General features: G+C 33.2%; 2 protein-coding genes across 2 annotated transcripts in view; one reads left to right on the plus strand and one right to left on the minus strand.

The window, feature by feature from the left end:
* Positions 1 to 2,426: 2,426 nt before the first annotated feature.
* On the plus strand, positions 2,427 to 11,513 carry Cluap1 (clusterin associated protein 1). Its single transcript, XM_089637824.1, has 10 exons — positions 2,427 to 2,448; positions 4,498 to 4,694; positions 5,917 to 6,096; positions 6,176 to 6,271; positions 7,853 to 8,070; positions 9,091 to 9,223; positions 9,790 to 9,874; positions 9,955 to 10,053; positions 10,252 to 10,395; positions 11,020 to 11,513. Exons 1-10 carry the CDS (start codon positions 2,427 to 2,429, stop codon positions 11,235 to 11,237), a joined length of 1,392 nt encoding a protein of 463 aa, XP_089493950.1. The 3' UTR covers positions 11,238 to 11,513.
* A 1,333-nt stretch (positions 11,514 to 12,846) lies between these two features.
* Positions 12,847 to 15,732, minus strand: part of LOC149419430 (uncharacterized) — a 164,091-nt gene continuing 161,205 nt past the window's right edge. The window contains exon 6 of the mRNA XM_089638305.1: positions 12,847 to 15,127. Within this exon, the coding sequence (XP_089494431.1) occupies positions 14,974 to 15,127 (154 nt within the window). The 3' untranslated portion in view covers positions 12,847 to 14,973. The remainder of the gene's footprint in view (positions 15,128 to 15,732) is intronic.

Consider the following 15,732-nt stretch of genomic DNA (forward strand, 5'->3'; position numbering starts at 1 on the left):
ATGGTCTTTATTGAAATGTTAGTTTTTTTTTTTTTAATAAATCTATTGAAACTTATTATTCATTTATTTTATTATTTTCCTACGAGGGACGACTTTATTTTTTAAGTAAAGTGTAATAAATTGTTGATCTAAGTTAGCCGAGTTTTCTACCTATTTTGAGTATTTATTTATTATAATAAATTGATAGTTAACGAGAGGTTGTTGAAATACCCCCTAAGATTGGTACATTAAAAGTGAATAACTTACGTGATTTAAAATGGATATAGAGGCTTTTAAAATAAAAATGCTCACATGTATGTGTAAGCTTTGATGCATTAATGTAACTTATTCATTTCACTTCACCCCGGACCACATAATATTAAATTGCAATTTCTGATCAGGATTTCTGTGTCAAAAAGCCAGCAGCCAACACAATATATTATTGTCGCTAGTCAGGAAAAAGTCACCAACCCATATGAACAAGTTTTGAGATATCTCTGGTTGACCGGTCGGTGGCCGAGTTGACATCGCGCTTGGGTCCCACTCGGGCGTAGTGTGTTCAATTCCTCGGCTGGCTAAGTCCTCCATCACAACACAAGCAACATTTTCAGCTTACTGTGGTGGTAGTAGGAGATTTTCAAATATTGTCAGGTTATTCGTAACCCGGGAATGTTTGTCTTTCTTTTTAAAAAAAAAAAAAAAAAAAATCTAAATTTGAATGTTCGAGAAATACGTAATCTTTGTGAATGTTTTTATTACGCTGGAAGATAAAATTTTGAAATTTCCTTTATATAAACTTTATAATACGTTTTTAAAGTTTATGTAACATGTTTAAACAAACCCAAATAAAAAAATAATAATATTTAAAACATTTTGGCTATTGTTATATTTTTCTAAAAACAATTCTCTGTAATTGTATATATTGAATTATGTTTGTAGTTAATTTCAATTATGTTTGTTATTAAATTGAATATTGAATTATGTTAATTTGTATGTTGAATTACGTTTGTAGTTATTTCACAAGTCTTTGAATATTGTTTACACATTGGCTTTTAAGCATTATTTTCTTTTTGTGTACAGGGTGTTTGGGGGTAAAGTGCACTAACTTCAGGGAATGATTTTACATGATATTAGAAGTAGAAAAGACAAATAACTTTTTTTTAAATTCCAACGTTTTAAGGTAGTTGTTTGTTAGAAAAGTTGATTGTTTATATAAATAAATATTCTTCTATGAAAAAATATTTTAGTGCAAGAAAAAAAAAAATTTCGAAAAAAGTTATTTATCTTTTTTACTTCTACCATTATGTAGAATCACCTCCCGAAGTTATTGCACTTTACCCCAAGACACCCTGTATACTTACTCTTCCCATAAAGACAAGCTCCTGGAGCTTACCTTATGGATTAGTAGAATAATTAGGAAAATAATAAATAATTTGAAATCTTGTATTTTGTAATAAATAAATAATTTAGCTTTTAATGCAGAACCTATATCTCAAAAATGTCTTTTGTGGTTTGGTGACTTTTGCCTAAACAGCGAAGATATAACCTTTTTGTCTAACGGACACTATTCAAACATAAACCATAGTTTATTATATGTAATGAAAGTTTGCCGAGAAGTTAATTTATTCTGCAGTTAATGGGACCTTTTTTAGCTAACACTAAGGACGGGTTGTTTCGGAGAATTTGAACAATTCATCAAATTTCAACGTTCATTTTCGGGTTCTGTGAAAGATTTATTCAAGTTCTGTTATTATATCATTGTAGGCTAGTTGCTTGACAAAACTGAAATAAAAACAGAACTAGAAAAAATCTTTCACAGAACTTGAAAATGAACGTTGAAATTTGATGAATTGTTCAGATTCTCCGAAACAACCCGTCCTAAGTATCCTAACCTAATCAATCTTTTTATGGCTGTTTGAATAATAAAAATAATTATTAATACCATGTTCAAAACTTAACATACACATTTACTAAATTGACAGCGGTAGACATGAATTTAATGGTGACCGGATAAATCATCGCAACTTTAAAAAGTTATATAAAGTCATGGAAAGTGATGAAAAAAAAACTTTATTAACTGGGTTAAGTAGGTTAGGTTAGGTTAATTTTTTTTTTCATCGTTTCTAATGACTTTATATCACTTTTTAAGAGTGTTGAGTTATCATGGAACCGAATTTAATAAAAACTGTTACTAAATAAATTGTTGCAATCGGCTTAAAATTTCTGTCTAATAATAATTAGGTTTATTATGTCTTAATTTTGTCACTAATTTGATAAGAATATGAAGAATGTTCATCATTTGATGTTTGTTTTGTTATATTGGTTACCATAGTAACCGTTCGAAAACAGCAACTCTTTTATGTCATGTCATTTTCACATGTCAGAGTACTCTGTTTATGAAAATATTATATTATTTAACAAACCAAGTTCATTTTAGTAACTTTAAGATGTCTTTCAGAGATTGTAGAAGTAAGTTTATTTCCTTGTAATTTTTAAAAGATACATATTTGGTGATAATTTCTACTCAAATTGTGAAGTTTCATCTCTGTATTAGAATAACTACGTATTGGAATGCTGCTGTAATCATATTAAATTTATGTTGATAATGTTTATGAGGAAATATAAATATAAGTATGGTCAACTTGTCGAATTCCTCTGCATGCAAAGGTTCTTTAAAAAAACAACACTTGATTTCAACTTAAATATCTAATGGAGACAACTATTTACGTGAAGGGTTTACTTAAACATGCACAAAATAGGTTTTTATGTTGTTAATAAGGGTTTTTTTTTAATAATCTATGCGTATTTCCTAACCTTCAAATATAACTTTGATTGAGAAAAAATCTCTCATAGTTATTTGTTGTAGTAATTAAGTTGAAATCATGTGCTATTTATATACACATTTTTTGTGTAAGCAGTCAGCAAAATTCGACAAGTTGATCCATAGAAATTATTAGTTGGTAAATGTTCAGGTATTTTAAGCTGAAATATAATAGGATCAGAGATGTGCAAAATGGGTACCCAAAACCATTTGAAATGCAAAATGGAAATGGGTCAAAACTTTTCCATTTGAAAATGCAAAATGCAAAATGGTTTTTAGAAAAGCATTTCAAATGCAAAATGCAAAATACCTATTTTCAAAATGCATTGAAAATGCAAAATGGTTTCTCAGGTCAAACAATTAAAATAATTATAGAATTTTTAAACAGTTTTGTCATGGACATCAATGTAGAACTTTAATGGACATCAATGTAGAACAAACATATTACATGGTAAATCAAAAAATGCCACGACAACGGATTATGAACGACAAAAAATTTGCGACAAATGTTGCCAACATAAAAACATAGAAACTGCTATCTAACATTTAATATTCCAGCGTCATGGTCCCATGTTCAGTATTTGAATCAGTATTTTTTGTAATGGTATCACTCAATTGCCAGGGCTTCTACCAGGGAGCAACTTGACAAATGTAAATTATCTCCCATAGCGAGGTTGAGGACCGACTGATATTTGGGGCTTATGAAAAAAAAATGAGTGGAGATTGTTGGAAGAATGTTGCAAAAAGCATTTAAAATGGAAAATGCATTGAGAAAAGCATTTAAAATGCAAAATGCAAAATGGTTTTTAGAAAAGCATTTAAAATGCAAAATGGAAAATACCCATTTTGCATTTTGCATTTCCATTTGAAATGGATTTATTTCAAATAAAGTACATCTCTGAATAGGATGGACATAGTTCGCTGCACTTTTTAACCTTAAGGCAAAGCACAAGTAAGCATACAATCTTAGCTTCTAGCATTAAATAAGTCACTATTCGACACTGATAGTGACCGCAATAATGTTTTTATGCTATTCAGTTAGATGCCAAATATAAAGTAATTGTTTTTGCAATGGTAACTAAAGCGCACAAGGGACTTTGGCAAATATACCCTCAATAATATCGTTATGCGTTAGCCATTCATATAAAAAACATTTAATGACATGATAGACCCTTGCTTGTGTAGTGGTGTACTGGATGGATCAAAAAATAATTAAGCTTTTGTAAGGGAGTTGAAGAATGAAACAAAGAACATTGTTAAATTAAATTGTGATTCTAAATTTTAATGGTATTAATACTTCGCTATGCACCTAGTATCTTTGAGCACGGAAATGGGCATTTTACAATATTGGCAATACTGTCAGTATGTACAATAGTCCTGGGTTGATCGTGAATGACCCGCTAAAATGAGAGTGAATGTATCCGGGCGACGGGTAATCGGGTAAAGATCGGGTTTTCGCAACCCGCTCATGACGCTAGTGTAAAACGATTGATTGGCCTAGCTCTAGCATACAAATAATACATTCAAACGTGTCTTCTTTAAAATGATTCACCTGTACTTGATTTATAATAAATAAGACTAGTCTTTTGATTTCTAGTATTTAAGTTGATATGCGTAGATATTTAGTCCTATTCTATAATTATATAATACAATTAGTAATAAACAGTACGAACTCAATACATTTTTTTATTGACTAGATTTCACAGAACATTTGAGGGCATTTGGTTATCCGACTAACATATCCCTGGAGAGCTTTAGGCAGCCCAACTTCCCTTTAGTGGCCAACTTGTTGAAGTGGCTGGTGGAGAGGTTTGATCCAGAAACACGGCTCGATGGAGGAATTAACACCATGGATGAGAGGATCATGATTATCAGGTCTGCGGCTCAGTTTATGGTGGGTACATTTAACATACCAAAAACTCTTTTCATATTATAGAGTAGCGCAATCTCGCTCAGTCTCTTTCTAAACCAGACCATTGTCCGAGTTAGACATTAGTCCACTATAAAAGTATTCATTGATTTGGTGTATCAATTCAATAAACTATATTAAGGACGGATTGTTTTGCAGAATTTGAACAAGTAATCAAATGTCCTGTGTAAGTCCTAATCAAGTTCTGTTATTATCCAAGTATGTACTGTGAAACAATCGACCATGATGAAAAAATAACTGAACTTGAATGGAACTTTCACAGAACTTTGAAGTTTGATTACTTGTTCAAATTCTGTGAAATAAGAGAAGAACAGAGTGTAATCATTGAAGAACTCTTCATAAGCCATATTACCTACCTCACACTAAATAATAGGTTTTTTTTTTAATAATATGTGTGTAGGAAGAGAGTGTCGGAGACCTAACCAAACCCAATCTAGGGTATAAGGAGCACCTGGAGGTGGCCAAGACTTTGTAAGAGATGTAGTGTTATTGATGACTGATGATGATTTTACTGACTTCTTGCGCCTAGCTAGCAGCCGGATTCGATTCAAATCAGAGCTGAGAAAGCTATGATGTATTTTAGAGATTAGGGGAAGCAGGTTTGGTATTGAGGCGATCAACCTCGGCGTGTAACATTCGGACTCGGCTGAAATCAGACACTCCTTACATAGTGGCGATAAGGTTTAAATTCCCAGCAACTTTCCGCAGTGTGCTACGATGCTGGAATCTGGAAACTCCAAAAAGTCCTTATTATGGTAGGATTCCATGACAAGGACATTTTTGGAGTTTTTTGTCCTCTCCCTTATACCTGCTACCCAAAGATATTAGAAGAACGAGATGTGCTATGAGCAGTTCATACTGTGTGGAATTGTTTTGCCGAGTGTCGCCGGTTTTGTTCACCAATACTACTGCACACCTTCGCTTACGCTAAGGTATCTGCACTAATACATAGAACAGATTTCTGTGCGTACACGTCCCGATACCGTTCAAAGTACCCTAATTAGGTAGTACTCCGCCTACGGTCCGGCGGCCAACATAGCATATCTCGTTCTTCTAATATCTTTGCTGCTACCCTATCTTCAACTTTCAGTTTAAAATAATAATTTCCAAGTGATCAATCTTCCTTTGATGAGATGAATTTACTGATTCATTAATACATAATACCTTTACCAAATTTGCTTTCCAGATGACAAAAGCAAATATCAAACTAAACACAAAGAAGTTGTATGGTGCAGATGGTTATGCAGTGAGGGAGTTATTGAAGATAACCTCAGTGTTATACGACGCCCTCAATGTGGCCAAAGTGGATCCTGAAGACACAGTTGATGCAGAGGATCCCACTTTTCAGTTCGACATCTCATCAAAGGTTAAGTATTTTAAAACGTATTAGTTTTTCATTACAAAAACCACCCTTCAGACATTGCCTAATTGTTTTGTTATTTCAGATCGATGATTTGAAAAAGGCCCGCCAGCTAGCTACAGAGATAACTGCTAATGGAGCAGTACTTTACGATCTATTAGGAAAAGAAGTAGATTTTAAGGTAATAAGGCTCATTTTCACTAGTCTGGTTTTCTTTTCCTAATTTTGTTCTGTAATTGACTGAGAATAGCGAAGTCCTGTAGATATTACATAATTCGACCATTCGGCATGTCATCTATCTGTAAATTTGTTTATTACGTTCCGGTTCCGATTCAAGATGGTGGTCGGTTTAACCTGTCATGCATGTCATGCTGTCATGTCTAGCCGATAGGCACAAACAAAATAATATAATTTCTCTGAATATAAGTAGCTATGTATTTAGAGAAAAAACTTATGTTAAATTATTAACTATAAATAATATAAACACATTACCTGGTAAGACAGTACATTTTACAAAATCATCATTTTGTAAATAACAAGTAAGTTAATACGAAAATAGAATCAGCTGGTTCACGGGGAAAATTTAGCATCGGCACACATCGGTTAGTGGTTCATTACCAAAGATATTAGAAGAACGAGATATGCTATGTTGGCCGCCGGACCGTAGGCGGAGTACTACCTAATTAGGGTACTTTGAATACTATCGGGACGTGTACGCACAGAAATCTGTTCTATGTATTAGTGCGGATACCTTAGCGTAAGCGAAGGTGTGCAGTAGTATTGGTGAACAAAACCGGCGACACTGGACAAAACAATTCCACACAGTATGAACTGCTCATAGCACATCTCGTTCTTCTAATATCTTTGTTCATTACAGATTCTTTTTTCAAATGTGAAATCGTCACGTTTATTAATTAAGTAGGTAGGTATTTATTTAATTTATTTATTTTTATTTAAGTACATAAAACAGGCATGGTGCCCAAAAATTTACATACACGGATGTTTAAATACATAATAATAACAAAATGATAATAACAAAAATAGGAACAAAATGAATAAGCTAAATATGCTGAGGAAAATGGCAAATAAGAATGGGTAAAAGGTAAACACAAATATGTTCATAAACGATTTGTTATTGTCACACCTGCACTGGTGAGACACTGATTAGGTAGGTACAATGTTACTTCTCTTTAAATAAAGAGCTTCATCACAATATCAGCTTAATATGATTAAAGGTAATATGTTTTTTGAAGTGTTTAAATTGGTCATTAAAAATGTCTATTTCATTGTTAAAGCCTGAAGTACTTTCTTACAAATATTGTGATATTTAGAAGAAAATTAGAAAAACACTTTTTTGGATGCGAGGTCTACAGTTCACAGATCTACTAGTTTTAGCGTCATTATGAAATTACACAATGTTTTTTCATCAGTGTTCAAGTTTATTGGAGGGGACCCACCCTTTCCCGACGGCTGTGTGAGGAAACTGATTGTTTAACCTCCTTAGCCGCACACGTCAGGACTCTAATATATTTTTTGGAAAAAGAAGCTAAATTTATTTTAAAACGATTCTAGACCCTTCAATGTCCCTGCATGCATGATTGTTAGTACGAAATAATGTATACATACTTACATTAATAGTAACACATCTGAAATGTGTTCGCCTGGTGGTTTGGCATCTAAAATTAAATAATAAAGAAGGAGAACAATATTTACAAGTGTTCAATTGTAGATAGTCTTAAACGAATGAATCATCTGTTTATAGGAAATCCGCGAACAGGCCATAAGCCGTCCACTAGACATGACCGCCGTGGAGGCCACGGTAGAAAGGGCTTGTTCTGCCTACGACAAGGAACTCTACACTTACCAAGAACAGATAGAGAATGTGGCTGCAAGCGAGGCTTCACTGGATTCTAAGATAGAGAAGAAGAGGGCCGAGCTGGAGAGGTCGGAGAAGAGGCTGCAGGCCATGCAGAAAATCAAGTAAAATTAAGGCTCAACAAATAAACAATACTGCCTAAGTTCCCATCAACTAGTTGTGCAGGAGAGACAAAAACTTTTGAGGAGTAAATACTTATCAATTTTCCCTGGCACGTCAAAAAGATGTTGTGGCAGGAGTGTTGGAGATTCATTCAAAATATAATCCATGTCGGTTTTCTGGTATTGCTTATTTTCCGCTGTACATGATATCTGGTGGTAGTATTATGAACTAAGTACACACATCCATAAATTTCATAAAAGTGGATTTTTATATTTAAAATGAAAAAAACACGCTTTGTAATACACTCTTTTTTTATTGAATTAGTAACCAGGTTTCGCTTATCTCAAGCTTCACCAGGGCTATTAAGGACGGGTTGTTTCGGAGAATTTGAACAATTCTTCAAATTTCAAAGTTAATTTTCAAGTTGTGAAAGTTTTTATCAAGATATTATTTCAGTTCTGTCCAGCAACTAGCCTATAATGATATAATAACAGAACTTGAATAGGACTTTCACAGAACCCAAAAATGAACTTTGAAATTTGATGAATTGTTCAAATTCTGCAAAACAACCCATCCTAACTGTTTGGCTGGTTGGCTGTCAGTTATTAATTCAATAAAAAAGTGGTGTATTACAAAGTGTGTTTTTTTATTTAATATATAATGTCACACCCCAAAGTATTTTCTTCCTTCAAAAAAAAAAAAGAAAAGATTTTTGTATTGTATGTTGCTTAGGAGGTATTGTTTCTTCGTCGACGTTAAATTGATTAATCTTAGCAGTTGATTAGTTGATGTGTTGAGAATTATTGTATTCTCCTTTTGTCTCAACAAGAGATAAAGTATTCTGTTGAATTGCTACTGAATTGTCAAAGAAATAGTTATTCCTTGGCCATAATCTATCATCTCTTTGCATATTGAATGAATATTGTTTGGGAGCATTAAGGTTTTGTGAAAGAAACACATTAAGATTTAAAAATTTAACGCCAGATACCATACAAATTTCCCAAATTAGCATTTCATTTCAGACCAGCCTATCAAGCTGAGTTTAAAAACCTAGAAATGGAGTTGGAGAAGTTATATGATGACTACATTCTGAAACTACGGTGCATTGAAGCTCTCAAACAGCAACTCAGCACCTTGGAGGCTGCAGAAGCTGAGGTAAACATATTCCATCGTTCCCCATACAAAATTGTACTATGTACACATTTTTTTGACCGAGATCTCTTTTAACTCGACCGTTTGGATTTTCGTCTATTTGTAAATTTGTTTGCACATTCCGTTTCAAAATGGCGACTGTTTTAATGGTTCAGTAAAGATTCTTTTTTCAAATGTGATATCTTTGTGTTTACTTGGGTATTCCTATTTGTAATATTTCAATATAATTCTTGCCTGATGAAAGTTTGTAAAAAGAATTTGTCATTCAGATAAAGACATTTCTTTGGACAAATTGCATAATTCCCATAGACATATGAATTCATATGTCTATGATAATTCCTAATTTGAATATAAAAATGTTTCATAAAATATTCGGTTCATAATTAAGAACTAGATTTACTTTTTTAAGTACCTACTTACAAATCTTATGATTTCAGAGGAAATTTTGATTTAATAAATAAGAGAAATATAGAAGCTTACTTTTTTGGACGCGAGGTCTACTGTTCACAGAACTTACCAGTATCTTTACAATAATATTGAGTGTGTAGTGTGTAATGATTTTTATACAGATTGCCGAAGAAAGGCGCAATGCAGCTTTAAAACTTATACAAAAGTACGAAGCTGAAGATGTTCTTGTTAATATAAGCGATACAGGTACCTATTTTTTTATTTTGTACGATTTGAATATCCATTCGGAAAATGACAATAGCCGTATTGATGACTTCTCATTTCAGATGAGTTTGATTACGAAGACAGTCCAAGAAAGGAACTCAAAGAAATAGAAAAAAGACCAACAACTAGACCAATAACCAGACTCCGGGTTAGAACGGCAGGTTTGTTAGAATATCGTTGCTTATTTTTCGTTTATAGTTTTCTTTTTATGTTTACGGAGACGACATTTTCTTATATGTCACAAAGATTCTTCTTAGGATCCTACTCTCAAACATTATTGAATACTTTTTAACCATTCTTCAGATTGGAGATTGTCTGTGTAATTGTTTAATTATTGATAGTTATTTTGTTTGCATCAGCTGGTGCAGGTCGTGGAGAGCAGCCTAAGGTATTTGGCAGTATGGCTGCCAAGGATGAGTTTTCTATTGACGACTCAGTTGGTGATGAAGAAGACCTGATAGGAGATAATCTTGACGATGATGACCTCAAAGCACTCGATATGGGTATGCACAATTTTTAATCTTTTTTTATATTTAACTAGACGAAGTCCCAGTATGGCGCGGGCTTTCCACCGAGTTTTTCAAAAATCTAATGTAGACAGTAACTTTGTTCTTGTTTTGAAGGTAAGGTGTGCAAAATTTCATTAATCTCGGAATAAAACTGTATGTTTGTATAAAATCAAATCCACACTACCCGCCCATAATCCAAAAATCGAATTTATACAGTATTTAGTTGGACACTTTTTAAAATGTTTTATAATTTACTCACTGCAGTAAAGAACATGTTAAAGATAAGTGAACGCTCAGGTGGCCCGGTTAGAAACAAACATTCAGGCCGTAGAAAAGTCACACAATGGGTTGCGCTGCAAGACGTTTCCTTACTATAGCGAACTTTACTTTTCTGCACAGGGTTTTGTTATATTGATGAGCACTTGCCGGTGACCAGTGCATGAATGATGACGAAGTTCAGTCAAGACATCGATCCTTCCCGGTGCCAAAAAGATTGTCACTTGATTTGCCTAATATTACTCAGATTTTGTGTTAGGACATGTCCATATATCTATGTCTTCTGACGTCAGTAGCGTTGGTACATTTAACCACTTAATTGGTTACTACATTTATTTCCAGGTGGCTCCGATGACTTGGGCTCCCTCGGCAGTTCTGATGAGAGCGAGTTCCAGGTGCAACCCAACCAGGGGGGCACCAGAGGGGCCGGAGGAGCCGGAGGCGCTAGGGGGGCCAGCCGTGGGGCAGCAGGGGGCAGCCAGGGCTCCAATCAGTCCCTCAGTAGGAGGGCCCCCTCCACCAAACCAATGCAGGAGATCATGAGCGATGATGACTTTTAAAATATTGTTATTTCATACTGTCTATTATGTACTGTAAAAAGTGTAAAATCACTTAAATGATTTTGTACGAAACAATGTATGAATGTGAATGAAGCAAGGAGTGTGTACCAAGACAGAGTTGTGTGTCGGTTCATTATCTTAGCCTATAGTGCCTATGCCTTCAGCAAAAAAGTGTAATGGTTAATTATTTAATATCCAAGACAACACTGCACATACATACACAAAAATTTCTGTACTGTCTGTATCATACTTTTGCACTAATACCCCCTTACTTATATACGCGGTGTAAATATAATGCGGCGTGTAAGGTCAGAACAGAGAAAAACTTACTTTTTATCTTGGTGTTTGTTTGATTAAAATCCTCAAGGCTAGTTTATAACGATTTTGGCACACCTATGTTGAACGGGAGTGTAAGAATCTAATTAGTAAGACGGCTAATGTTTAGTGGTCAAATCGCAAAAGCCAGGCTCTTGCAAATTTTCTTTTTTTATCTTTTCCTCCTTCAGCTACATATAAAATCTGCCAACTTGGGATGCCAATGATCCACTAGCTCCAGACAATTGGAATTGTTGTGCAGTTTCACTTAAAAAAAACGATTGAAAGTTATTAATAATGCCAAGTTGGTACTTATTTAAGGCGACTACAGACTAACTAAAGTCACCCCATTGAAAAATTCTGCTGTCCTACCGTCCTTTCCTTACGTCACATTCTATTCTATTCGTCTATTGTTTAATCCTTTCTCAAGTGTTTTCTTAAAAACTACTGGGTAAACCAGTCGTCTGTATTGGCCTTTATATAAGGCATTACCAATAAACATGTTTTAATTTTTACACAACTGATAAACAACCATTGATGTAGGGTAAATTTGTAAAATTGTATCAGATGTGTAAAATTTAAAACACGCTTATTAGTAAGGCCCGCAATGTTTACTTAACCAGGTATGAAGTCAGGCGTACCGACTTCCCTGCATTCTTTCTTCTTCTCCTATCTTCATTCTTTCCACCCACATTGTTCCTCAATATATAGGGAGTGTCAAGTCCCAGTGACTCTGGTCCATTTAAAAAAAAATCTAATTTAACTCTTTGACCTCCAACTTTTTGATGTCGATAGGTACTATGGAATTTATAAAATGTTATAATTACCTATTAAAACCATACTGTCTTTGTAAGAAGCTTTATGATTTCTAATATATTATTTAACTTCTAATAACTAAGTATATAACAAATACACATTAGTAAATTTATTATTCGAAAATATGATGGAAAATAAAATGATGAGTGAAGGATTATAATTCGAGGGCTTAAATTCAAACAACGTTATCTACAAAAAAATACATACCTATAATTCTAGGACTTGGAGTTAAACAAGGATATCTAAAAATAATAATTAGTATTGGCATGTTTTTTGTAGATAAGATTGTTTGACTTTTAGCCCTCATATTATAGGATGTGAACCATGAATTATTTTGTGTGTTTTTGGTAGATAATGTTGTTTGACTTTAAGCCCTCGAATTATAACGAGTATAATTATATAAGATAACATTTTAAATCCACAGGTGTAAAAAGGTTGAAGAATGCCGAAGTTGGGTATGTAATAAATAAACATTGAAAAGTATCAAAACATTTATTAGAATTCAATTTACACATACAAATAATCCAAGTATACAATATTTTTGTATCATTTGAACTGCATTTTTATGCACATCATTCAGCATATATTACGTATTATTATTTTATTTTACATAGGTATAAAAACAGTCATCAGGAAGGTTAAATTTATTATACAATGGCCTCCATAGCGTAATGGTATGTGCATTCGATGAGCCGCAAAGTTACAGGTTCAATTCCCGTGACGGTGAAAAGATTTTTATGTGCAATTATTTGGATATTGTGTGATAATGATGTTTTATTTTCAGGAATCTTACAAAATGGCTTTATTTACATTTGTTATAAGGAAAGATTGATAGATAAATAACTAAAAATAAAATATTCTTTCAATTTATTTCATTATACTTCAGTTTACTAACATAAAGGCGCATATTTTGAATCTTTTTCTACATAAAAAGTAATTAAACATTATCTTTTAAATTAATATCTTTGTATTTTTGGGTTCTATAGAAATTAAGAAAAATAATTTCAACACAATGTCAAAATCACAAAAATGCAACACATTTAATTCAATATGTAGGGGGTGATTTCGTAGTGTTTTATATTTGGCAATACATACCCAAAAATTCTCAATACAGGAGCAAGTCTTTTATTTTATCTTTAAAAGTTTTATTATGGCGTTGAGATAAATTCGATATATCTGCTGATTTCTACGTTCAGAGGTAATATTGTTTATTTCCTTTGAGAAAGACAATGCATAGAACCAAAATACATATATTTTATACTAGCTGTATCTTGCCACGCGTTGCTATGGCTCAGTCTGTCTGTGCAGATAAAGAAACAATAGCGCATTTTACTTTTAACTTCAACAGATGGCGCTGTTTTAAAAAAACTGTATGTTTTTAATATAGGCAAATAACACATGCGTTATGTCAAAATTTCAAAGCAATCGTTGAAAAAATTTCGGAGATTTAAGATTTCAAACAAACGAACATTTATTTTTATTTATATAGATTACCATAAAAATATGAGTCACTTATTGTATTGACAACTTAAAAATAACATTTTATTTACATATTGATAAAATAATCTGCAGGTACCATTATAATAACAAACATAAGATTTAAAAAATATTCTTTTACTTGAAAATGTACCTCTCTCTTACAATAGATAATATTTTTTGTATGTACATATTGTTTATCTTGCGGTGTTTTTACTTTAATTTTCAATCGTTAATTAATTATCAATATTAATTAATTACAAAATAATAGTTATAAGTGTGTATAAAAGTGTTAACCTGCAAGTCAAAAATTGCACAACAAACTTATTATTCTACTACAATGGCTTCAAGTATTCTTAAATATTAAACTGTATTCATAATTATTATTAGCATAGTTTTGCTAATATTTTTTGCTTAAATATTACTTGATAATATTGTCAGTTTATTTACAAAGAATTTAAAAGATTGTTGTTTCTGAATATTTATGAAATTGCTATTTACAATTTTTTAAATTTTGCATTAAAGCTTGGTTCAATAGGCAATAGCAGAATTAATGGCATAAATAGATAGATATTGGACAAATGTGAATTGCTGTTCCTTTCTTCTTTACGGATTATTCGCAAACCAAAATGCTGCTTATCTGTATTTATGTACATTCAGATAAATTGTTTTTTAAGGTCAATTTCCCAATCTGACCTTATCAAGTTTAGTTCGGATTTCGCTTACTTAAATTTTTCCTAACATTTTCGTTTCGGAAATGTATTTCCATGTATGTAGAAAAGCCATTTGCACTCGGAAAATAAATACTTCCATTTTATAAACCTTATTTTTTTAATAACTTCACTATAGAGTTGCCCAAACACAAACATTTCCAAGCAGTGAAAAAGGATAGAAAAGTTCGGATTTGATTGTTATCATTAATAATTATATATAAAAATATCGTGGAAAATTATCAACGTACCTCTTTAAATATCGATTATTCAAAGGAATGATTTTATAGTTATTATTTTAACCATCGAAATATTTGAATCGATTATTTTCACACAACTGACAATATCATAACGGTACAATAATTATTACCTACTAGATACAAATTACTTCGTCCATACTTCTATTGTTGCTACGTATGTTACTTGTGGCTCTGCCTACCGCTGCTGTTGGTGTCGAAAGTCGAGGAGTCAGATTTGCCGCCCGGTTTCGCTTTGGAGCCGCTGTGGTCGGGAGTACCCGCGTGGCTGTGCCGGCTCTCGTCACAGGCGACTATGAACTGCTCCGCGATTGTCCTGAAAGTAGAGTGATATGATTCAATGGATTTCGAGATTAAGACCACAAAGGAGGCCCCGAGGAAAATAATCTCTTCCAGGGCCTACTTCATGTTGTGTGAAGGGTTTTTTTAAGAAAAATAAATAGAGGAAACTCTTGGAACAAAAAGGCATTAGGGGTGAGTAGGGATCTGTGGGTCAGTGTGTCCAGGAGTGACCCCCACTGCGGTGCAAGGCGGTGGGTAGAGATAGTCTGGCTGGAGAGGTAAAAGGGACCTTCAACTGACCTCACCCGTGAACCCGGGAACCCCTGCTAAGCCACCAAACGTAACGAACCACCTGAAGTGACCTATGGCAGAGGTGTTGGTTACCAAATAAACGGTTCCAAATACCAAAATAAATAGGCTTGAGTGCGAAAGTGTATTCCCCTATCAAATAAATTATTTTCCATTTGAAATTATAGATATATTTAGTATAAAGATTATTTCCGAAGTCTGTAGATTTTACCCGGTACCAGTAGAGTCTCTCTACATACCGAAATTTCGATAAGATTGTCATCGCTGATTGATATTTTTTTCTGATGATTTCGTTAGCTAATTATGAACTTATTTATATAGGTATATACG

Source organism: Hesperophylax consimilis, chromosome 12 (assembly GCF_061612785.1).
Source record: "Hesperophylax consimilis isolate HC1 chromosome 12, BYU_Hcon_1.0, whole genome shotgun sequence".
In the NCBI taxonomy this organism is placed as follows: domain Eukaryota; kingdom Metazoa; phylum Arthropoda; class Insecta; order Trichoptera; family Limnephilidae; genus Hesperophylax; species Hesperophylax consimilis.